Source organism: Meriones unguiculatus, chromosome 8 (assembly GCF_030254825.1).
Source record: "Meriones unguiculatus strain TT.TT164.6M chromosome 8, Bangor_MerUng_6.1, whole genome shotgun sequence".
NCBI lineage: Eukaryota > Metazoa > Chordata > Mammalia > Rodentia > Muridae > Meriones > Meriones unguiculatus.
The window spans coordinates 58,844,585-58,868,328 of NC_083356.1; the positions used below are offsets into that span (position 1 = coordinate 58,844,585).

At 38.1% G+C, this 23,744-nt stretch overlaps 1 protein-coding gene across 6 annotated transcripts in view; it reads left to right on the plus strand.

Annotated features, from left to right (window-relative positions):
• Angpt1 (angiopoietin 1) overlaps nt 1-16,551 on the plus strand; it is a 255,633-nt gene extending 239,082 nt beyond the window's left edge. For all 6 annotated transcript variants that reach the window (XM_060389490.1, XM_021644101.2, XM_060389491.1 and 3 more), the window contains exons 8-9: nt 495-625; nt 14,288-16,551. In XM_060389490.1, coding sequence (XP_060245473.1) covers nt 495-625; nt 14,288-14,448 — 292 coding nt within the window. In that variant the 3' untranslated portion in view covers nt 14,449-16,551. The remainder of the gene's footprint in view (nt 1-494; nt 626-14,287) is intronic.
• Nucleotides 16,552-23,744: the final 7,193 nt, after the last annotated feature.

Below are 23,744 nucleotides of genomic sequence, written 5' to 3' on the forward strand. Positions count from 1 at the left end.
GTGTGCTGAGCAATCATTTGTTTTGTGGGTGTTACTTGCAGGTTGGGGTCACCTTCACTGTTTCTATGCCCTGTAACAAAAAAGCCTCTGTCAGTGAGTCTCACTACGAGTGGCTGAAGTAATATGAAAACTGTGTAGATAACAGCATCATGTCTGCCATTTCTGTTTGGTAACAAATAACTAAAAGAATAAATTTCATGTTTTTGTGTGTCTTGCATTGTAAGAGACATAGGTTCCTGTATGCATAGCAAATTACACCAGCCACCATGCTCGAGACACAGAGAATCGTACCCATTCATAATTCAGAGCCTTGCCCCCCCCCAATAATCTCTAACTCCTCTCTCCTTTAATCTTTTGACTTTTGGTTCTGAAAGTGATTTGTTGGAAGGGCTGTCTTCAAAGAAAAGAGGAAAAAGAAATTAAACATCCAACAATTTGTCTTCTAAGTCATGCTGTCTGCCAAGTGGCTGATCTTTCTTTTTGTTTCACTACAGGTTATATTTAAAGGGTCACACAGGGACAGCAGGCAAACAGAGCAGCCTGATCTTACATGGTGCTGATTTCAGCACGAAGGACGCTGATAATGACAACTGTATGTGCAAATGCGCTCTCATGCTAACAGGAGGTAGGTCTCAGCAGGCTTTCCCTAAGCTTGAATGCATTGTTTTGCGGTTTGGGGTTTCTTATCACTGAGAAAAAGGGTATGATCTCCTTGTCATGAAACTGAAGAGCAAGTCTCTAGAGATCATTTAGCTTGGCACAAGGATTTATCCTGTTCTTGAGCAGGACATTGCTGGCATATCAGTACGATATAAGTGCATTACTAAAGATTGCATGATATGAATCTGCCTTTATCATATTCACTATCATACTTCAGCTCTGAATATGTTACTTGGGCATCATAATTCAACCTCATCAAGCATATACAAGTTGCCTACAAGTAACTCTATTATCTATACCCAAGGAACAGCATTATTAATCTCAGAATTATTTTAAAATGGTAGCCAAAGATGTGACTTTCTTCAATCCTCTGGTTCTATAAATAAAATTATTGGTAGCCTTATACAAAGACTTAAATGTTCAAGTTCCATGCCTGTTTTGAGTGTTGAGATATACTTCATATTCTCTATGTGTATTTTGACAGATATATTTTCTAGTAAATACAGACCTTGAACAGCTAACAGTAAGATCTCTCAAATGTGTCCTTAGAAAGGCATCCTCAGTGTTCATGTGTTCATGTTCCTGTCAGAAAAATGCAAACAAGGAGCAAAGAGGGAAATACACTTCTTCGTTGTTTAGAAACCACCACTGCTCAGAGTTAGGATCTTACTTCTGCTTCATGATTGAACTTTGTCAGATTATTTCATCCATAATTACTCTTGGACTTGCTTCTTACTTGCTAGTAAACACATATATTGGGAAGAGAAATTTTCCACTTATTTCTTGAGCTGGACTAGACTAGGTAAATGTGTTTTTGTAATAAACATCATTACCCTATCAAATATCCTTCTGAAGAAATTCAGGTCTTGTAAAGCCATTCCCACTGAAAAGCTAAGCTGTGGAGTTTAGAGAGCTGAGAACTAGAAGTCATAGGCATGGCTATCAATGGCTGTCCAAGTCACTGGAGCATGGCCTGGAACGTACATCCTACAGAGCTACTACTCACCACTGTCTGTTTCCCATCAACTTTCCCTTAGAAATTAGCCATTTCATTGTCTAATGACTTTTCCTTTCCTTTTCTTTATAAATCTTGTTTGAGCTCACCACTCCTGCATAATAGCGTCTTTTTTAAGCAATGAGAGTCTTCATAGTTTGAAAGTAAGAAGTTGTGGAGTTTGCCATCTGCTAAAACTTTCCAAGGCTGAAATAAGATGCACTGCCCACTTGCTGCCCTGGAGGGTTTTCTTGAAGAACATGGAAGGGTTTGAGTTGAAGGTGGTGGTGCCATTGGTACCCTCCTCTGTTAAAGACTGGAATCAAAAGATGAGCTTAACTAAAAGCACATGGTATTGCAGACAGATGCAAAACAAAGCATTTCCTTCTTTCCTAATCTCCTCAATTCTTTTTTTCAACCTAAAATATACTTAATGAGTACATTTTATGACAGCGAGCTACTGCTAGAATAAGGAACTGAATAGGTTAGAGCTCATTTCGTTAAAAAAAAAGATTGTCAGAAAAATAATGCACAAAGAATGGACCAATTTTGAACCATAACAGTTTTATAGATAAAATATAAAATATATTTATGATAGAATTATAAGGAACAAAAAGAAAACTTTAGATGGAGCATCCAGGAGTCAGTCAGTAGAGTCAACTGCTGGGAAGGTGGTGCCTTCTCCACTATGGACATCTGCAGGAACTGAAGAGAAGGCTACTTATTTTAAAGAAATTACTTATGATCTTTCTGTAGTGTGGGTATGCTAAAAAATAGTCTCAACCTTTCTTTGACCCAAAATTTACCATGTCTACAAGATGTTCAGAGATAAAGATAGAGCAGGTACAGCCGAGATTGAGAGAATGCACAACCAATGACTAGCAAAGACGCACCCTGTAAAAGAGTGCCAATCCCTGACACTATGAACAATGTTCTGCTAAACTTGCAGACAGGAGCCTGACAGAATTGTCCTCTGAGAGGCTCTACCCACCAGCACCTCAAAACACATGCTAAGACTTGCAGCCAAACACTGGGTGATGCTTAAGGAGTCTTGTGGAAAAGTGGGAGGAAAGAGAAAAGGACCTGGAGGTGACAGGAGCTTCACAAGAAGACCAACAGGATCAAGTAACCAGGGTCCAGAGGGGCTTGCTGAGACTGAAGCATCAAACAAGGACCCTGCAGGAACTAGACCCCCTACACAGATGTAGCAGATGGGCAGCTTAGGCCTCATTTGTGTTCTCTAGTAAGGCAAGTGGGGAATGTGTCGGACAGGGATTCACTTCCCAGCTTTTTGACCACTTTTCTCTGGAGGGACTGCGTTGCCAGGCCACAGGGGAAGGGAACAGGCTCAGTCCTGATGTAACTTGATGAGCTGGGCTGGATGGGAAAGGGAACTTCTCTTTTCTGAGGAAAGAAGGAGGAAGGAGGGGCAGCAAAGGAGGGTGGGACTGGGAAGAGAGGAGGGATGGAGCTTCAACAAGGATGTAAATTGAATAAAAAACATTTTAAAATGCAATTCAAAACAAAATAACTTGTACAAAAATTCTTTTGAATCCCAAACCAGAAAAGTAAAGAACTTCTACTATTATACTGTCACTTTCAAAGTAAACTCATCTTCAACTAGAACATAATCTTTGGTACTAAATCAAGAATCTTCAAAATAAACAGTTGTAAAAGTCACTCTAAGCCCTAAGTTACTAAATTTGTGTTGTTCAATCAATCTAGGTATCAAATAATTATATAAATAATTTTGTATAAATGTTCATACTAAAATACAATTATTAGAAGTTGCTAACAACAAAAAGCAAACAAACATGGTTTTATTTTACTTCCCTTTCCTTATGTAAGTTTTGTTTCAATGTGATTTCCATATTTAGTCTATAATATAAAAACTATGTAAAAATGTGACCTAACCTTCGTCAGAAAGAATCTGTTGCGGTATAAACTCTGCCCTCCTTTCCCACGCATAAACCATGTCAGCTGACAGGCAAGGCTTTCTAAAGCTAACAAAGGATATTTTTCAGTTCCATCCTAAAAGAGTGGATAAAGCCATACACATAAATATTTTAGTACGTCCTAGACTTACCAGATGCTAGCAGCAGTCAATAAATGCTTACTCTGCTGTGTTCTAACCTCGACAAAGACAAACGGGAAAGAAAAGGAAAACAAAAAAAAAAAAAAAAGAAAGAAAAACTAGCTGCTTCTTCAAGTGATGACTGATGAGGAAGTGACAGGATCCTTGGGAAAATGTAGACAAGTTGGGCTTAGGAATAAGTCAGGAAGGGCTGTGCAGTGTTTTATGAGATGGCTAGCCATCCTCACGCTGTATGTTTCAACGTTGCAAGAACCCCCACACCAATAATCTGGTGTACAAAACCTACATCGAATTACTTTTATTTCAAATCACGTCTTAAATTTAGTACAAACTGTCCCTGCTCAGAACACATGTCCCTTGCACTGTAACTTGTCTGTCACCTATCACTGTGTCTCCTCACCCTGCTAGTGTGCGCGACATGAGCTCAGTAAACACAGGCTTCTTCTGAGAGCATGAGAAGTCACTCAAACTCACCAATGACTCACAAATGATCCTTGTGAAAAGGCACACAGATAATAAACTTTTCCTGCTCCTCTTTTGTAAAATTGTATTTAGGGCATGTATTTGCAGAGACAAACATGGAATAAAAAAATGGCTAAATATCAGGAATTGGTACCAGCCTTTATGAATTACAAAATGCAAGAAGAATGACCTTTAGAATAGTAAATTTTATTTTTAGGCTTCTGAGTTTCAAATAAAGTTGATCTTCCCAAGCTTAGTGCTTAGAATTGCTTTTCTATATTTTCAGTATATACTATATTTGTTTCAGAATCATTCACAAGTTTGGAGAAGGAATTAGAAGTATAACCAATGGTCGTGGTAGATAGCAAACAGAATGCAAGGGACGTATGTTTGTGCAGGGACAGTTTGTACTAAATTTAAGACACAAGTTGAAACAAAAGGAACCTAGTGTAGATTTTGTTCACCAGGTTGTCGGTGTAGTTCTTCTCACAGCTTTTTGCATATAGAATAATTATACTAATGGCAAAATGCTACAACCACAAGCCAGTAATCGATTAAATGTGAGAAATAACTAAATGTATTGTTTTATTTATTTTATAATCCATAATAGAGTCAATATTTATTTAGCTTTTTATTGTCTCACAGGCTTTTTGCATTAGCCTAAATGCTCTGTATTTATTTCATAATTCTGCTGCAGCTTACCAAAGTCCTTTCAATTAGGGAAAATATGGACCATAGTAATTCCTTTCACAAGATTTGAGATACAAAAATGTGAGATCATTTTCCTGTGTTCACAGAACTAGGGTCAGAATTAAGAGCTGCACGTGTAGTCAATGCCGGAGGTCATCACCTATTGCCTCTATTGCCTCTGTTGGGAGTAAAGGCATCCAAACAGAATGAAGGAGTTGTATTTAAATGTTGGAGGAATATTTTCCAAGCAGTTCCTCACTCAATGTGCTTAAAGGTGAACTGAAGTCCATAGGAGGGGAAAGACAGTAAGAGTGGGCGTTCAAGATTTAAATAATTCAGTATTACTAGACAGAGAAAGAAAAACACACACATACATGAACACAGAAACATGTGTACACGCACGCACGCGCACACACACACACACACACACACACACACACACACGGCCTGGGGAGACAGATATAGTGGGGATGAGAGAAGGAACATAAACCTCCGAAAAGGCTCTTCACCTCCTTTATACGGGAGTCCTGGAGCTGTTCTTTGAAGCTGGCCGTGCAGAGGGTGAGGTGTGTCACACACAGAGTGAGCATGGGGCCTCTGCATTATGATATCAGTGATACCCATAATACTTAGCTCTTTATTTCAGCCTCACCTCATCCTCAGTTATGAGGAGGAAAGCCTTAATTTCTGAGAAAACTCTTTTACACACTGATGGTAAGATTGTGGGTATTAACAGTGAGTAGAGGAAAACCACAGATATATCTTTTCACTTTGCTATATGTTTTACTTTAAAAGTGCTGAGAGATGTTTTGTTTAGGACCAGAGGACTGTGGGAGTTAGGTTTCCTGACTTTAAAATAAATTTGAACTTCCTGGGTAGAAAGTTTAGAATCCAATTCCTATTTTCTGGGCAGTGTTTCATTTATTAGTGATAAAATGTGAATTTTCTGCTTCAAAGATAAAAGGGTCAAATAATTTTAAAGTCCTGGGAAGCCTGAGATAGTTATTACAAAACTAACTTTTAATGAGTTAAGTGTAAATGAATTAGAAACATGCGTCTCAGATTTCTTATTAAAATATACACGAGGTTACAGGTTATAATGAAAAATACTTGGCAAAGCATATGTGGAGGGTTGCCAACCTTCAAACGCTTGAGACATTTTATCAGTTCTCCCACTGAGAAATGGAAGCTGCTTTCCTCAGTCCTCTACTTGCCTCGCTGAGTTCTTGCGTCTGAAGGGTCTTTCCCAGTACCACTCAGTGTGTGTGGGTATGCCTGCTGTGCATGCCTATTAGTGCTCGTAGTCACAAATGTGTGTATGTGTGTAAGAGTGGGGTAAGGGGTTGAGTGTGCGTGGGTTTAGGTCAGAGGTCAATGCCAATGTCTTCCTTATGCACTTTGCACCTTTAGTTTTTGAGACAAAGTCTCTTGCTAAGCCTGAAAGTAATAATCAGGCGAGCTTGCCAGTGTCAGGGATCTGGCTGTTGCCATTCCACTAGTCCTGGGTGAGCCCACCACCATTTCTCGCTTTTAATGGAAGTTTGGAGCATTGAAATCAGGTCTTCAGGCTCTCAGGCAGGCACTTTCCTCTTCCTCCCAGCTCACTTCCTAATGCATTTCCTGTTTGTCACTCCACAGAACGCATAGGACAAAGTACAGAGTTAATGACTTCTTATCCCGAGGGCTACAATTCAGGCATCTCACACCTTGTTGAGTCAAGACCAGCCTGGCCCTGCAGGTGTTCCTGCTGAACTTCTTGACAGGAAACAGTGTTACACAGTAGTCACTAATTTCAGAGACTTAGCCTGTAACTGCTACACATTTGTGTTCTTTATATTACTATGCTTTATACCATTGGGATATATACATGTGAAAGGTCTGGTTATGCTGAGCAATTTTAGCAAAAAGATAAAAAGTGGGGAAAAAAACTTGTAGAAATTTTTGACAAAAAGAAATAGCTCTGTTACTTAGTTCGTTTGAATGCATATATCAAAATCTTGCTTCAGGAAAATGAGCACTTCTACACTGAAGTTCAGAATATTTTATAATTTTCCTGGAAGATATTGTGTTTTGCTTTCTGCCATGTTAGTTCATCATATTAGCTGTCTTCAATTGCTCTCTAATAGAGCTCACTACCATTGGTCCGCTGATCCTAAGAGATAACTGGATAGTTCAAACTTGTATCATATCAAAACAGTCAATAAACAATCAATATTAGAGTCATAGATACAATGTTTTATACTAAGGTTACAATGAGCTGTACTCATTTCCATATCCGTTATTCTTATATTTTTCTAATAGACCCACTCAAGAACATAAGACAAAATATTGGCACCTATGACTTTATCTTCATTGCTGTACCATAGGGCATGTGGAACATTTTGGTCTTTTTTTTTCCCATTCTGACCCTTAGCATGGTACGTCTTAGCAGCACTAAGAACCTAGATAGAATTGTACAGGCTGTCATAAGCAGTGAATCATTTTATTTGGTTCTAATTGTGTTGCAATGTAATTGCTCAGACATAGTCTGTATATTATGAATATAACGTTAGAAGAGTTCTTTTTTTATTTTTTGATTTAATGATGTGAGGATTTTTTTTTAAAAATTTATTTTCAAAAGCCACAAGTTTATAAAAAAAGCAAAGTAAAACTTTAAGATGGTTCATGTCACATTGCAGACAAATGGATATTTACAGCCTGTCACACCTTCAGCCCCAAGAGACATTTTGTTTAATGACAATACAGTCTTTGCTACCTTTTACATTTGACTTTCAATTCCTGCCTTTCATTTATTTTTATTTTTTATTTTTTTACTTTCTTTTTTATCATTATTAGTTATATTTTATTAACTCTGTATCCCAGCTGTATCCCGCTCCCTCATTCCTTCCCAAACCCTCCCTCCCTCTCTCATCTCCTCCCTGCCCCTTTCCAAGTCCACTGATTGGGGAGGACATCCTCCCCTGTCATCTGACCCTGTTTTATCAGGTATCTTCAGGACTAGTTGCAAAGTCCTCCTCTGTGGCCTAGCAAGGACTTCTCCTCCCTTAGCGGGTGGGGAGGTCAAAGAGCCTGCGATTGAGTTCCTGTCAGAAATAGTCCCTCTTCCCCTTACTATGGGAAACCAATTGGTTATTGAGCTACCACGGGCTTCATCCGAGCAGAGGTTCTAGGTTATATCCATACATGGTCCTTGGTAGAGTGTCAGTCTCAGAAAAGACCCTTGTGCCCAGATATATTTGCTCCTTGTGGAGCTCCTATCCTTTCCACATCATACAAACTGCCCTTCATTCATATGATTTCCTGCACTCTGCCGAAGGTTTGGTTATAAGTCTTAGTATCTGCTTTGATACTCTGCTAGGTAGAGTCTTTCAGGGGCCCTCTGTGGTAGGCTCCTGTCCTGTTACTTGTTTTCTCCTACGTCCAATGCACCTCCCATTTTTCTTTCTAAGTGAGGATTGATCATCTTACCCCGGGTTCTCTTTCTTGTTTATCTTCTTTAGGTGTATAGATTTCATTATGTTTTTCATATCTTATAAGACTATATGAGTGAGTATATACCATGTGTGTCTTTCTCCTTCTGGGATACCTCACTCAGAATGATCTTTTATAGATCCCACCATTTGCCTGCAAATTTCATGATTTCCTCATTTTTGATTGCTGAGTAGTATTCCATTATGTAAGAATGCCACAATTTCTGTATCTATTCCTCAGTCAAGGGACATCTGGGTTGTTTCCAGCTTCTGGCTATTACAAATAAAGCTGCTAAAAACATGGTTGAGCAAATGTCCTTGTTGTGTACTTGAACAAATTTTGGGTACATGCCTTGGAGTGGTATAGCTGGATCTTGAGGAAGCACTATTCCTAATTGCCTGAGAAAGTGCCAGATTGACTTCCAAACTGGTTGTACTAGTTTATATTCCCACCAGCAATAGAGGAGGGTTCCCCTTTCTTTACAACTTCTCCAGCATGTGTTGTCACTTGAGTTATTCATCTTGGTCATTTTGATGGGTGTAAGGTGAAATCTCAGGGTCGTTTTGATTTGCATCTCCCTGATGGCGAAAGATGTTGAGCATCTCTTTAAGTGTTTCTCTGTTATTCTATATTCCTGTAAAGAGAATTCTCTGTTTAGCTCCTTACCCCACTTTTTAATTGTATTACTTGATTTATTGCTTTTTAACTTCTTTAGTTCTTTATATATGCTGGATATCAGCCTTCTGTCAGATGTAGGGTTGGTGAAGATCCTTTCCCAGTCTGTAGGCTGTCGTTTTGTTCTGACGACAGTGTCTTTTGCTTTATAGAAAGTTCTTAAAACTCTCTGAACATTGTTGTCTCTAATATGGCCCTTGTCATACTCTGTACGGCCTTTCCCCAAAGGAAAGAGTAACTAAAGAGTAAATATCAAATATTATTGTTGCTTAGGACTACCTGGCTGTTAGCTGATGAGGTCAACAGCAATCAAGGTTTTCTTTCTATCAGTCCTCCACTCTCTCTTGGCTCCCCACAGTTCACACAGTTTCTCAAACATAGTAACTGACTCTGTGTTCTCTCCTTTATTTGTTTTCCCCAAATGTCCTCCCTGCTGGCACTCAGCAAGCCAGGCTGCTGGCAGACACTCTCCTGCTCTTCCAGTGCATACACTGCATTTAGAGTTGCTTTCTGGCCAATAATTTATGATCCTGGATCTAATGCAAGTGGTAAATGAATAAATGTCTGAAACTTCTTGGACAATTAGAATCCCTAGCCTCTTTACTTACACAGTATTTTCATTCTACAAGTTTTAATAATTATCATCTAATTTTTACAACTTTTATCAATACAAATGCCCTGATATCAGGAATGTTGTTTTAGTTAACTTCTTATCCTCTCTGTCTGTCCATGGATTAGTATGTGTGAAATTGATTCTAGACTCGGTTTTTCTCACTCATTGTGCTGGTTTCTATGCCAAGAATGGCTTTGACAGACCATATAAAAGACAAGCTTTCCCCTGTTGACTAAACATTTAGGCTGGCAGATGTTTCCTTTGATTAAATACAGGTTCCATTGCTAGAGAATATCTCACTTGTTCACCTGATGATAGAAAAGCAGGCTGGATAAATTGTAAGTGTTCCACAGAGATTGTTCAGGCTTTCTGAGGACGTTCTCTACCTTTATTTTCTGAAAGTGTCTTTGTTTACTGTGTGCTGGTTACAGTTCGGTTCTTTTAGTTTCCTAAAGCAAGGAGACTCCTCTATCTTCCTAAAGATACTTTGCTAAGAGAATCCTCACTCATCTTCCCCTGGCTGCCACCTCCTCTATTTTTCCGACCTCAAGAAACATCAGCATGTGTTGTCACTTGAGTTTTTCATCTTAGCCATTCTAATGGGTGTAAGTTGAAATCTCAGAGTTGTTTTGATTTGCATTTCCCTGATGACTAAGGACATTGAACATTTCTTTAAGTGTTTCTCTGCCATTCAATATTCCTCTATTGAGAATCCTCTGTTTAGCTCTGTAACTTTTTAACTGGATTAACTTCACTTGTTTCAGTTTAACTTCCTGAGTTCTTTATATATTCTAGATATTAGCCCCCTGTCAGATATAGGGTTGGTGAAGATCCTTTCCCAATCTGTAGGCTGTCATTTTGTTCTGATGACGGTATCCTTTGCTTTACAGAAATTTTTCAGTTTCATGAGGTCCCATTTATCGATTGTTGCTCTTAGGGCTTGTGCTGTTGGTGTTCTGTTCAGGAAGTTGTCGCCTGTGCCAATGAGTTCAAGGCTTTTCCTCATTTTTTCTTCTAACAGGTTTAGTGTGTCTGATTTTATGTTGAGGTTTTTGATCCACTTGGACTATAGTTTTGTGCAGGGTGATAAGTATGGATCTATTTGCATTTTTCTACATGTAGACATCCAGTTAGACCAGAAACATCTGTTGAAGATGCTTTCCAATGTATGGTTTTGGCATCTTTTTCATGAGAGGATGTGGAGAAAGGGGAACCCTCCACCATTGCTGGTGGGCATATAAACTTGTACAACCATTCTGGAAATCAATCTGGGGCTTTTGCAGACAATTAGGAATAGTGCTACCTCAAGATCCAGCTCATATATCCAAAATATTTTCAAGTAAACAACAAGGACATTTGTTCAACATTTGTAGCTTTTTTGTAATAGCCAGAATCTGGAAATAGCCCAGATGTTCCTCAACTGAGGAATGGATACAGAAATTGTGGTACATTTATACCACACAATGGAATACTACTCAGCAATTAAAACCAAGGAAACAATGAAATTTGCATGCAAATGGTGGGGAACTAGAAAAGGTCATCCTGAGTCAGGTATCTCAGAAGCTGAAAGACACTCATGGTATATACTCACTTATAAGTGACATTAAACATATAATATAGGATAAACATACTAAAATCTGTACACTTGAAGCAAGAAGGAGGACTCTAGGTAAGATGCTCAATCCTTATTCAAAAAGGCAAATGGGATAGACCTCGGAAGATGGAGAAAACAGGGAACAGGACAGGAGCCTAACGCAGAGGACCATGAAAGGTTACCAGCAAGGTATTACCATGAAAGAATACCCAGCAAGGTATTCAAGCAGATGCTGAGACTCATAGCCAAACTTTGGGCAGAGTGCAGGGAATCTTATGAAACAAGGGGGAGATAGTAAGACCTGGAGGGCACAGGAACTTCACAAGGAGAGCAAGAAAACCAAAAAATCTGGGCAAAGGGGTTGTTTCTGAGACTGATACTCCAACCAAGGACCATTCATGGAGATAACCTAGAACCCCTAGAACTCCTGCACAGATGTAGCCCATGGCAGCTCAGTGTCCAAGTGGTTTCCCTAGTAAGGGCAACATGGGTTCTCTCTCACACGAACTCAGTTGCTGGCTCCTTGATCACCTCCCCTAGGGGAGAGTAGCCTTACCAGGCCACAGAGGAAGACAATGCAGCCAGTCCTGATGAGACCTGATAGACTAGGGTCAGAAAGAAGGGGAGAAGGACATCCCCTATTAGTGGACTGGGGGAAGAGGGAAGAGAAGAGGGAGGAAGGGCAGGATTGGGGCGGGACAAGAGAGGGGGCTAGAGCTGGGATACAAAGTGAATAAATTGTGATAAATAAAAAATTTTAAAAAACATCAGCTTCTTCCAACACTATGCAGTTGTCATTTTCTTCATAGCCCCTTATTTTCTTCTTGGTGCTCCTGATCATGATCAGTAATGACCTTCTCACATTTTGTTTATTTTTCTCACTTTGCATGGGGTTTCTGTGAGGGTGAAACCCGTGACTGTCATGTGGACTATATTGCACAACAACATTTGAATGGGGTTGGGGGAGCTGAATATTTCATACAAATATTTCATACAGAGATATTTACTAAAGCATCTTTGCGGTGGACTAAATCACTTGTAAAGAGAACTAGTTTGTCAGAGGCAGTGAATGAGAAGCCTGTAGCCCCTCCATGCCATATGCTTAGCAAGCCCAACTGGGTGAAGTACAAAGTATTTACCCTTAGGGTAATGAAAAAAAAAAAGCCTGAGTTTTTAAATTCTGCAATCTTCTTGACTTCAGGTGACTATTTATCCTGTTGACAGTATCCCAGCACTGATGGTTTTCTTTGGCTGTCTCCAAAATGCCACATTCATCACAATCACTTCTTTCAGTCATTAAATAAAGCACACGAGATAGGTTTGCCTTATTTCATCACAGGATACATGTTTTCTCTGTCTTTCCTAATCTCAGACGAAGGTATTCCATAATTGGGTCCTTTAGTTTCTCCCGTTATGACAAGGTGCTGTCTATTTCCATACGTTTTTTCCTAGAAATTCTGTAACATTTTATAAACAAGACAAAGTTTACATTTTAGCTTGAGTTCCTGAATGCAGTTCAAGAGAGGACTCTGTGAATCTTCACTGCTATCCTTAATGAGTAAGAGCTTTTGCTTTGGACCCAAGCAGGGACAAAGGCAAGACTGAACAACTGAGCAAGGCTAAGGGGACAGAAGAACCTCAGGAATTACACAGGAAAAGGGAAATTAAACCACCGAGGGAAAGAAGTTGAATTTCATTTTAGAGAGTCAGCTTGGTCCCTTAAAGCAAATTTTCAGGTTAAATCAACTCCTTAAAATGAGACTATCTTCTGCAATACAAATAATATTTTATTTTCTTTCTTTTTTCTTTTCTTTTTTTACTAGAAATACTGACCAAGTATTGGGAAATTAATTATAAGGAAGGAAAGATGGAATCATACAGTTCCACTGTGTGTACCAAACAAGGGCTTTCTTGTTTCTTGTGTTTGGACCGTGTTAATGTTCAAGCTGAGTATATACAACATGGAATACAGGATTCTCATGCTCCATCAGACATACCTTACTCCTCCCCAGATGGGTTGGTGACTAATGCAGCTTGTTATGCCCCTGGTATGGCTTTATAAACATACCTCGGCTGCATTAACCTTCTCCATTTGAAAGCAAAGAGAACTAGTGTTACTTCATTTAACTTTTGCTAAAGTTTCTGCAAGACAATGCTCATGTTACTGTCAGACAGCAGCTGGACAACTTTCTCCTTCTTTAGCTATTAGTCCCTTAGGTACAGCTCTGCAATCAAATAGAGGTCAAGTGTATCCAAATAAAAATATTCTAGAATGTCTCTGGCATAACTCTCTCCCTAAAGACTTCAGTGGTGTTACTTCAGGAGAAAAGAACTATGATTTATCGGGAAATTCTAAGAAAACAAGAGCTTGCTTGTTCAATTATTCTAACACACCGTGTAAGCATTGGGGCACATCATTTTTTTGCATAATTTTCCTTCCATTATATTTAAAAACAATTTGAACTACTATAGATGAAGTATTGATAAATATTAACTATATGGCCTCTGTTGGAGACACTTTCATGTTGCTATAAATTATAGACAGGCCATATACAATTTGAGCACTATAGGCACTAAGTACATAATTAATTTTAGGATTAATTCCTACCAAAATCATGAAGTTAATAGAAAATATTTGTCTTCCCTTTTGAGGGACAGTTATCTAAGCTTCTGACTTTGTTAATACACTGTTCTCAGTTATAGACTTAAGGTGAATTCTACTTTTATACTGGGCCTGACTTTATCTTGAAATCTAAGTTTAGAGACTGTATAATTACCGTGCCAAGGGAGTCCTAACACTGTTACACTGAAGTGGGTTTTCATGAGTTTCTTTCCCTCTGATTGCTTATACATATTCTACAAGTGCCATTTGGAACAGGTCTCCTGGGAGGATACTCTTTCAGTGCTTCCTGCTTGCAAATAATCAGAAAAAGTGTGAACAATCTCTCATCAGCCATGACAGTTATTTTCAAATATTAGACATGACTTGCTTCTATTTCTTCTCATTTTCTCTTCTGTTGACTCATTTTTCAGGTTGGTGGTTTGATGCCTGTGGTCCCTCCAATCTAAATGGAATGTTCTACACTGCGGGACAAAATCATGGAAAACTGAATGGGATAAAGTGGCACTACTTCAAAGGGCCCAGTTACTCCTTGCGTTCTACAACCATGATGATCAGGCCCTTGGACTTTTGAAAGTGCAATGCCTATATTAGAAACCTGCAAAGAAATCTGGGGATGCTCCCAGGTGAGAAGCTATTTGGGAGCTCCAGAAACAAATAGCATTGATTCCCTTCCAGCAGCAAGTGGATTTGTGATGTCACCAGGATTCTTGACTAGGGATTTGGAGCCTACTGAGTTCAAGAAAGTCTCCACTTGGGTCACTGTGTTTGAGTGGATTGTATCCAGAGAATGCCATTCATTGTCATGCTTTAAAAAGGGAAGAGACTCAGCTCTCCATGCTTCAAAGTGCTACTGGAACATATTTTGAACCTATAACACCCTGCTGATAAATGCAGCTTGTTTTATAATAAAAGAAAAAGAAGAATGATCAGCAAAGAACAGATATGAAAAAATGAGATCAGGCCTTCAGGAATCTGTTGAAGATGGAGTGCAGAGGTGAATTGGTATCATTCTAGAAAATACTGCTAACAAATAATGCTGATGTCACTGCACAAGTGTGACATAAAGAACAGCCTTGTCCTCTGAGTTTGCTAAATGTTAGTGGTCTTTAGAAGCCCATTTCCAGCAAATATAATAATATTTACTAATTGATTTCAGTTTTCTCCTGTTCAAGCGTAAATCTGTTTTTGTACGCCATGATACAATACAGTATGTTGGATAACAGTGATGCTCAAAGATTCTGAGTTTGGGGAAATACGGTTTTCAAAAGATATAAAGTAAAACCAAGAATGGTCATGCTACAGTATTCATTTGCATTAAAATCGACTGACACAAGTGTGTTTAGAGCTTATATAAGGAATGGAAACTTTACCATCCAGTTCTTAAATCAATATGCATGCACTTAATGTTCTCATTGACAGTCTATAGCAAAGCATTATGTAGCTTGAGTTAGAACAGCCCGTTGTACAGATATCCCTGCATGTATTTGCAATAATGACACCACCTTTTTAATGTTTGTTGGTCTTAATTCTTCATCCAGGGTTTTCATGCTAATTTAATTTTTGTTAATTAACTACAATGTACTTAAAAAATGCATCCTGCTCCAGTTTTTTTTAATAAAAGTTACACTTTAAAGTCTACAAAGAATGGGAGAATTTTAAGTATAATTGTACATAGTTTGTTAGTCCCATCCATGCTCAACTCGATACCTGTTTAATCTGGAGTATACAATGCTGTCTTCGACTGATGACTATAAATATGAGTGTTCAAAGGCAAGTACTATACTACTTGATTGAATATATTATTCTTCACATTTTTTCTTCTCTCCAGGCTCTATTTCTTCAAGCAATTTCTATCTTGTAAAATAATATTAGTGGGGAAAATTGGCATAACTCCTTATATATGAGAAGTACAAAAAAATCAGTCATTAGACTAGGACATTTCTGAATGTTATCTGCTATAAGTGCCTTAGTTAAGATGTCCCCATGGCATAATCTATTATAAGTGAAGTTTTGAATACAGGAATTTGTGATAACTTGCTGTTACTGCAGTATTCTATCAAGATGTGTTCTTTGTCTATAAATGTTCAAGGCTGCATTAGAAAAAAATTTAATCAAACACGATTTACTATGAAATGAGAAAACTAAATATAAGCATTAGTTCTGCTTTCTCAGAAAAGGAGAAGATTTTCTGTGACATACAAGCACTAAAATATCAATCTTCATAACTCCACAATGCCTTAGTGGCTTTTCTCTATTTGGGAGACTAAAGCTATTCATGGTTTTAAGAAAAATGTTTTTATTATTTACCATCACATTTTTCTTGTATTTATAATGTCAACATAAAATGCCATTTTGCCTTACAAGTGGTATAAGCAGACATTACAGAGTTTTTCTAATATTAGTGATTCCTTCACAGCTCTCTTAAGCCTAGCCCTCTAAAACCATTGCTTTCACTTAGGTGAAAGAAAATGAGTGTTTTTGTGGTTGTGGTTGTTATTGTTGTTCCCATAGGTTTTCTAAAACCAATCTTGGATAAGGTATACTGTTTTTCAATTCATATTGCAAAAATAAAGTGAAATGATAAGGAAAAGGCATGCTATTTACTGTTTTGTTATGTGGGTTTGAAAAGTGAGATATTATTTTCAATTATTTATAATAAAACAGTATAAATGTTTGGTGACTCCTTTGTATACATTATACAGTGCCAACATGTGTGTAGCAATTTGACATGCATTGCTTTTGCATTTGATTATTTCAGGATAAAATAATTAGATGATAAAACTTTGTCTTTAAATCTCTATTTCAATACAAATTTCTATAAAAATTTCTTCATAGTAATCACATAATTTGATCTAAATAAAATTGAAAATAATGTGCACAACTTAATCTTGTTTTAATTACATGTTTTATAAAACTTAACTCTGAAATCTATGAAAGTATGGAATCACTATAAAAATTACCAGATGAGGGGGCTAGAGAGATGGCTCAGAGGTTAAGAGCACTCGCCATTCTTCCAAAAGGTCCTGAGTTCAAGTCCCAGCAACCACATGGTGGCTTATAACCATCTATAGTAAGATGGCATCTATAGTACAGGCAGAATGTTATATAAGTAATAAATAAATCTTTTAAAAAAAGTTGCCAGATGAGTTAGAGCCTCAATATTTGAAAAAATAATAATAATTCTGTCATGTTGTAGGAGAACTTAGACCCATTAAAATGAAAGACTAAAGTGTTGGGTCTCAGTACTACATCCTAACTCCATGATTTTATGTTTGTCCTGACAAATATCAGATTCTACATCATCATGTGACAATTGATGATCATTTACATGGACTCTGGAAAAAGGTAAATCACTTGGCTATCTGAGTTTGTCGTACAGAGGAACAGGAGATAGTATATGAGAAATGCCACTCACCCCCATGCCTTAAATACTGTGTGTGAACTGAGATGCAAACTTAGAGAAGTAAGTCATTTTCTCACCTCTGTGAGATGAACTCAGTCTCCATCACGACCACATTCATTCAAACCTTCACCAGTTTCAACGCTGATTCCTTCTGCCTCCGTCTTCCCAAGACTCACTAATGAGAGCTTGGAGACCACACAGGACAGGGCCAAGTTTATCAGCTGAGACTACCCTAGATGTGTTCATTTCCAGATGACCTGCAGACAGCTATAATTCCATGAGTCATCACAGCTGAGTTCGGCTGAGCCTGGTTCAGATGATCAGAACTCCCTAGATAACACACATCATATGAGAAAAAAGTATGAGGTGGTTGTTCTAAAACACATTATTTTGGACTGTTTTCTTATACAATAGCTAACTGATGACAGAGTACATGACAGTCATCGACCATTAACCCACCATGATTTTGAAGTATTCTAAGGTTTAGAAGGATTGTCTCTCTGTGCAGTCTGTATATGCAAAACAACTGTCTACATTGTATCAAAATATTAAGTACTCTTGACTCCTTTTCAGAGGAAATCTTTTTCCTTTTCAGTTCTGATTAGTTTCTTTTTATCTTTTTTATTATTAATTAATTCAATTTACATCTCAGTCATAGGCCCTTCCCTCCACTCCTTCCAGTCCCATTCTCCCTCCCACATCCCCTCTCCCCTATTCTTCAGAATAGGGAAACCCGTCTAACCAGACACCCCAGGTCTTCTATTCACCTGAGGACTGAGTTAGTCTCCACCCCCCCCATGGCCTGGTAGGGAATTCCCATCAGGGGAAAGTGATCAAAAAGCAGGCAACATAGTCTTTATCAGAATTATCCCCCAACTCCCCAAACTAGTGGACCAACATGAAGCCTAAGGTATACCTCAGACTTATTTTCTTGGGGTCTGTGCATTGTAGTATGCCTATCCTGTACCATATGACTAAAATCCTCTTATAAGTGAGTATAAACCATATGTGTCTTTCTGGGTCTCTGTTATCTCGCTCAGGATGATATTTTCTAGTTCTATCTATTTGCCTGAAAATTTCATGATTTCCTTGTTTTTAATGGCTGAGTAGTATTTCTATATTGTAAATGTACCACAGTTTCTTTAGCCATTCTTCAATTGAGAGACATCTAGGTTGTTTCTAGTTTCTGGCTATTACGAATAAAGCTGCTATGAGCAGGGTTGAACAAATGTCCTTGTATGGTGGAACATCTTTCAGGTGTGCCTAGAAGTGGTAGAGTTGGATCTTGAGGTATGGTTATTCCCAGTTTTCAGATGGATTTCCAAAGTGGTTGTACAAGTTTGCACTCCCACCAGTGATGGAGGTTTGCACTCCCACCAGTGATGGAGGAATGTTTTCCTTTCTCCACATCCTTTTTTTTTTAAATTTTTTTTCTTTCTCCACATCCTTATCAGCATGTATTATCACTTGATTTTTGATCTGGGCCATTCTGACATGTGTAAGATGGAATTTCAAAGTCATTTTTTGTTTGCATTTCCTTGATGACTAAGAACGTTGAACATTTCTTTAAGTGCTTCTCCACCATTTGAGATTACTTTGTTGAGAATTCTCTGTTTAGGTCCATATTCCATTTTTTTCTATTATTTGTTTTTTTGGTGTTTAATTTCTTGAGTTCTTTATATGTTCTGGATGTTAGACCTTTGTCAGATGCAGGATTAGTGAATATCTTTTCCCAGTCTGTAGACTACGATTTTGTTCTATTGATAGTGTCCTTTGCTTTACAGATGCTTTTAAGTTTCAAGAGGTCCCACTTATTGATTGTTGATCTTAGAGCCTGTGCTGTTGGTGTTCTGTTCAGGAAGTTGTCTCCTGTGCCAGTGAATTCAAGGCTCTTACTCAGTTTCTCCTCTAATAGATTTAGTGTATCTGGTTTTATGTCGAGGTCTTTGATCCATGTGGACTTGAGTTTTGTGCGGGGTGATGAATATGAATCTATTCACATTTTTCTCTATGTAGACAACCAGTTAGACCAGTACCATTTGTTGAAGATGCTGTCTTTTTCTATTTTATGTTTTGGCTACCTTATCAAAAATCAGTTGTGCATAGATATGTGAGTTTATTTCTGGGTCTTTGATATGATTCCATTGATCAACCAGCCTATTTATATGCCAGTACCATGCAGTTATTATTACTATTAATCTGTAATATAGTTTAAGGTCTGGTGTGGAGATACCCCAGTAGGTCTATTGTTTTTTGTTTGTTTGTTTGTTTATTTTTCTTAAATTCAATGAGGTTTATTGGAGAGAGAAAGAAAGAGAGATGGTGTGGGGAGGAGGCACCCTGACAGAAAGGGGAGAGAAAGCAAAAGAATGAAAAAAACAAGAGGAGGGGGGAGTGGTTGAGGGGTCACTATGTAACTGGCCCAGATGATGTCATAGGATGTAGGTACTGACATAGGACATTGTCAGTACCCTGAAGATCCCTAAGGGAAATCCAATTGAATTGCCTGCGCAACATAACATTCCTCCATTTTTGTTTAATTAAAAAAATGAGGAGCTTGGGCTGCTTCTCATGTAAGGCAAATTAAAGGGTGTAAATGTAAGTTTATTGGAAGCAGCTCTTGGTCACCATGCAAGGGACTAAGAAAGAAAGAGGAAAAAAGTAAGATATCCAAAATGTCCAGATTACATGTCGAGGAGGAGAGGAAGTCAATACCCTGAAAAGGTCAATGTAGAGGGTGGAGTTGCCAGCCAGGCCCAGCAGCAGATAGGACTGAGGGACGCTGGGAGAACTTGGAGCTGTTCGTCCTGGGCCTAAAGCACAGCGTTTCAGCCTTTAGTTGAGAATAAGTGGATCTCAGGGGAAGAAATCTATCATCTTTAGCTACTTCCTGCTGACACTAGGGTGGCGATAGGGAGGTCAAAAGACTGAAATGTTGGCCAAGTCCAGGAAGAGTAGGCTGCTTTGATGCTGTCCAGAGTCTATGAGAACATTTGTGGCTGGGTGTACAGGTCCAGCTTGACACAGTGTGCGAGGTCAGACTGGAACACCTGTGGCAGCTGCTCTGGCACTGTTGTGGATGTAGGAAACACCTGGGTCTGGCAGGATACTGGAACATGCATATAGGCAGAAAACAAAGTTAAGTAGGTTATGGAGAAAATTCCCTTAGGTGTATATTTTTTAGGTATACCCTTGAAAATTTTGGGAGAGCGAATAGAGACTGAAGAAGAGACTTGAACATAGGAACCTCCATTTACCCGATTGCTGACAGTAATTTAAAAGACTTTGCTTTGGATCTGTCATCTAAGGAAATTGAGGCCAAGTTTGGTTGCAGAAACGTGTTAAGTCTAGAGGCCCTCAAAGCAGGCGCTAGGAGTACAAATGTGAAATGCTCTATGAGGCATCCCAGAGGAACCTGGGGTAATGGTGGAAAACCCTATTTCCATGGGTGAAGAGAGAAAAAGGTCTGCCAGTCTTTGGGGCATCCCCACAAAATACAGGAGAACCAGAGGTACAGGGACACAAGCTGGCAACAAAGTTCTATTGTTATATAGGATTGTTTTTGCTAGTCTGTGTTTTTTGTTTCATTTTTCCTTGTGAGGTTTAGAATTGTTCTTTCAAGGTCTGTGAAAAATTGTGTTGGTATTTTGATGGAATTGCTTTAAATCTGTAGATTGCCTTTGGTCAGATGGCTACTTTTACTGTATTAATCCTACCTATCCATGAGCATGGGAGATCCTTTCCATCCTCTGGTATTTTCTTCAAATTCTTTCATCAGAGACTTGGAGTTCTTGTAGTAGAGATCTCTGAGTTACTTGGCTAGAGTTACTCCTATATACTTCATATTATCTGTGGCTATTGTAAATGGCATGGTTTCTTTGTCAGCCCATTTTGTCATTTGTATATAAGAGGGCTACTGATTTTTTTTTTGTATTTTGTAGCCAGCACTTTGCTGAAGAAGTTTATCAGCTGCAGAAGTTCTTTGGTGAAATTTTTGGGGTCACTGATATATATACTTTCATCTCCTCTGTGAATAACAATACTTTAACTTCCTCATTTCTGATTTGTATCCTCTTGATCTTCTTTAGTTGTCTTATTGTTCTAGCTAGAACTTCTGGTACTATATTGAAGAAATATGGAGAGAGTGAGAAACCTTGTTTTTAGTGGGATCACTTTGAGTTTCTCTCTATTTACTGTGATGTTGGGTTATCAGCTTGCTGTATAAAGCATTTATTATGTTTATATGGGCCTTGTATCCCTGATCTAAGACTTTCATCATGAAGGGATGTTGGATTTTGCCAAAGGCTTTTTCTGCTTTTTCTAATGAGATGATCATGTGATTATTTTTTCTTTAAGTTTGTTTATATAGTGGATTACATTGGTGGATTTTCATATGTTGAACCATCTTTGCATCCCTAGGATGAAGCCTACTTGATCATGGTGGATGATGTGCTTGATGTGTTCTTGAATTCTGTTTGCAAGTATCTTATTGAGTATTTTTGTATAGATGTTCATAAGGGAGACTGGTCTGAATTTTTCTTCCTTTATTGAGTCTTTGTGTGGCTTAGGCCGCAGGTTGACTGTGGCTTCATAGACTGAATTTGGTAATGTTCTTCTGTTTCTATTTTGTGGAATAGTTTGAAGAGAATTGGTGTTAGATCTTCTTTGAAAGTCTGGTAGAATTCTGTGCTAAAACCATGTGGCCCTGGGATTCTTTTGGTTGGCAGAATTTTGATGGTTGCTTCTATTTTCTTAGGGGTTTTAGGGCTGTTTAAATTGTTTACCAGCTCTTGGTTTAATTTTGTTTGGTAAGTAAAATCTATCAAGAAAATCATCCATTTCCTTCAGATTTTTCAATTTTGTGGAATGCAGGCTTTTGAAATAAGACCTACTGATTCTTTGGATTTCCTCCGTGTCTGTTATGATGTCCCCCTTTTCATTTATGATTTTGTTTATTTGGTTACTGTCTCTCTTTCTTTTAGATAGTTTAGCTAGAGGTTTATCTAGCTTGTTGATTTTCTCAAAGAGCCAACTCTTGATTTCATTTATTCTTTGTATTACTCTTTGTTTCTAATTTATTGATTTCAGCCCTGAGTTTGATTATTTCCTGCCATCTACTCCTCTTTAATGTGTTTATTTCTTTTTTCTAAAGCTTTCAGATTATCTATTAAGTTGCTAATATAATATCTCTCCAAATTCTTTATGAAGGCACGTAGTGCTATCAACATTTTTCTTAGCTACTTTCATGTTTTCACATAACTTTGGTTAAGTTGTGCCTTCATTTTCATTGAATTCTAGGAAGTCTTTAATTTGTTTCTTCATTTCATCTGTCACCCAGTGATCACTAAGCAGGAAGTTTTTCAGTTTCCATGGATATATAGGCTTTTTGTTGTTTCTGTTGTTGTTGAGGTTTAGCTCTAATCCATGGTGATCTGATAAAGAAATATAGGTTCATTCAGTTTTCATGCATTGGTTTAAGTTTGCTTTGTGACTGCATGGTAAATTTTGGAGAAGGTTCTCTGTGGTGCTGAGAAAAAAAAGTATATTGTATTTGGGTAAAAAGCTGTGTAGATATTATTACGTCCATTTGATTCATGACTTCTGCTAGCTTCATTGTTTCTCTGTTTAGCCTTTGTCTTGATGATCTGTCTATTGGTGAAAGTGAGGTATTGAAATCTCCCACTATTAATGTGCTGAGATCAATGTGTGATTTAAGCTTTAATAATACTTCTTTGAAGAATGCAGGTGCCCTTGTGTTTGGGGTGTAGATGTTTATGACTGTGATGTCCTTTTGGTGGATTTTTTTTCTTTGATGAGAATGAAGTGTCCTTCCCATCTCTTTTGATTAATTTTGTTGAAAGTCAATGTCCTTAGATATTAAGATGGCTACTCCAACTTGCTTCTTCTGTTCATTTGCTTGGAAAAGATTTTTCCAGCCCTTTACTCTGAGGTACTGTCTATTTTTGTTTCTCAAGTGTGTTTCTTGAATGCAACAGAATGTGGGATCCTGTTTCCTCAACCATTCTGTTAGCCTGTGTCTTTTTATTGGAGAGTTGAATCCACTGATGTTGATAGATAATAGTGACCAATAGTTGTTACTCCCTTTTATTATGGAGTTGGTGGTGATAGTATGTTTGTTTTCTTTTGGTTTTGCTGTGCTAAAGTTATCTATAGCCTGTGTCTTCTTGGGTGTAGTTGACCTCTGTGGGTTGGAGTTTTAATATTTTTTCTTTGTTCTGTGGATTTAGTGTTTTGATGATTATATGGTAGAAAGAATTTCTCTTCTGGTCTAGCCTATTTGGTGTTCTGTGAGCTTCTTGTATGTTTAAAGGCAACACTTTCTTTAGATTGGGGAAATTTTCTTCTGTGATTTTCTTGGAACTATTTACTGGACCTAGGAGCCTGAAATCTTCTTTATCCTCTACTCCTAGTATTCTTAGGTTTCATCTTCTCATGGTGTCCTT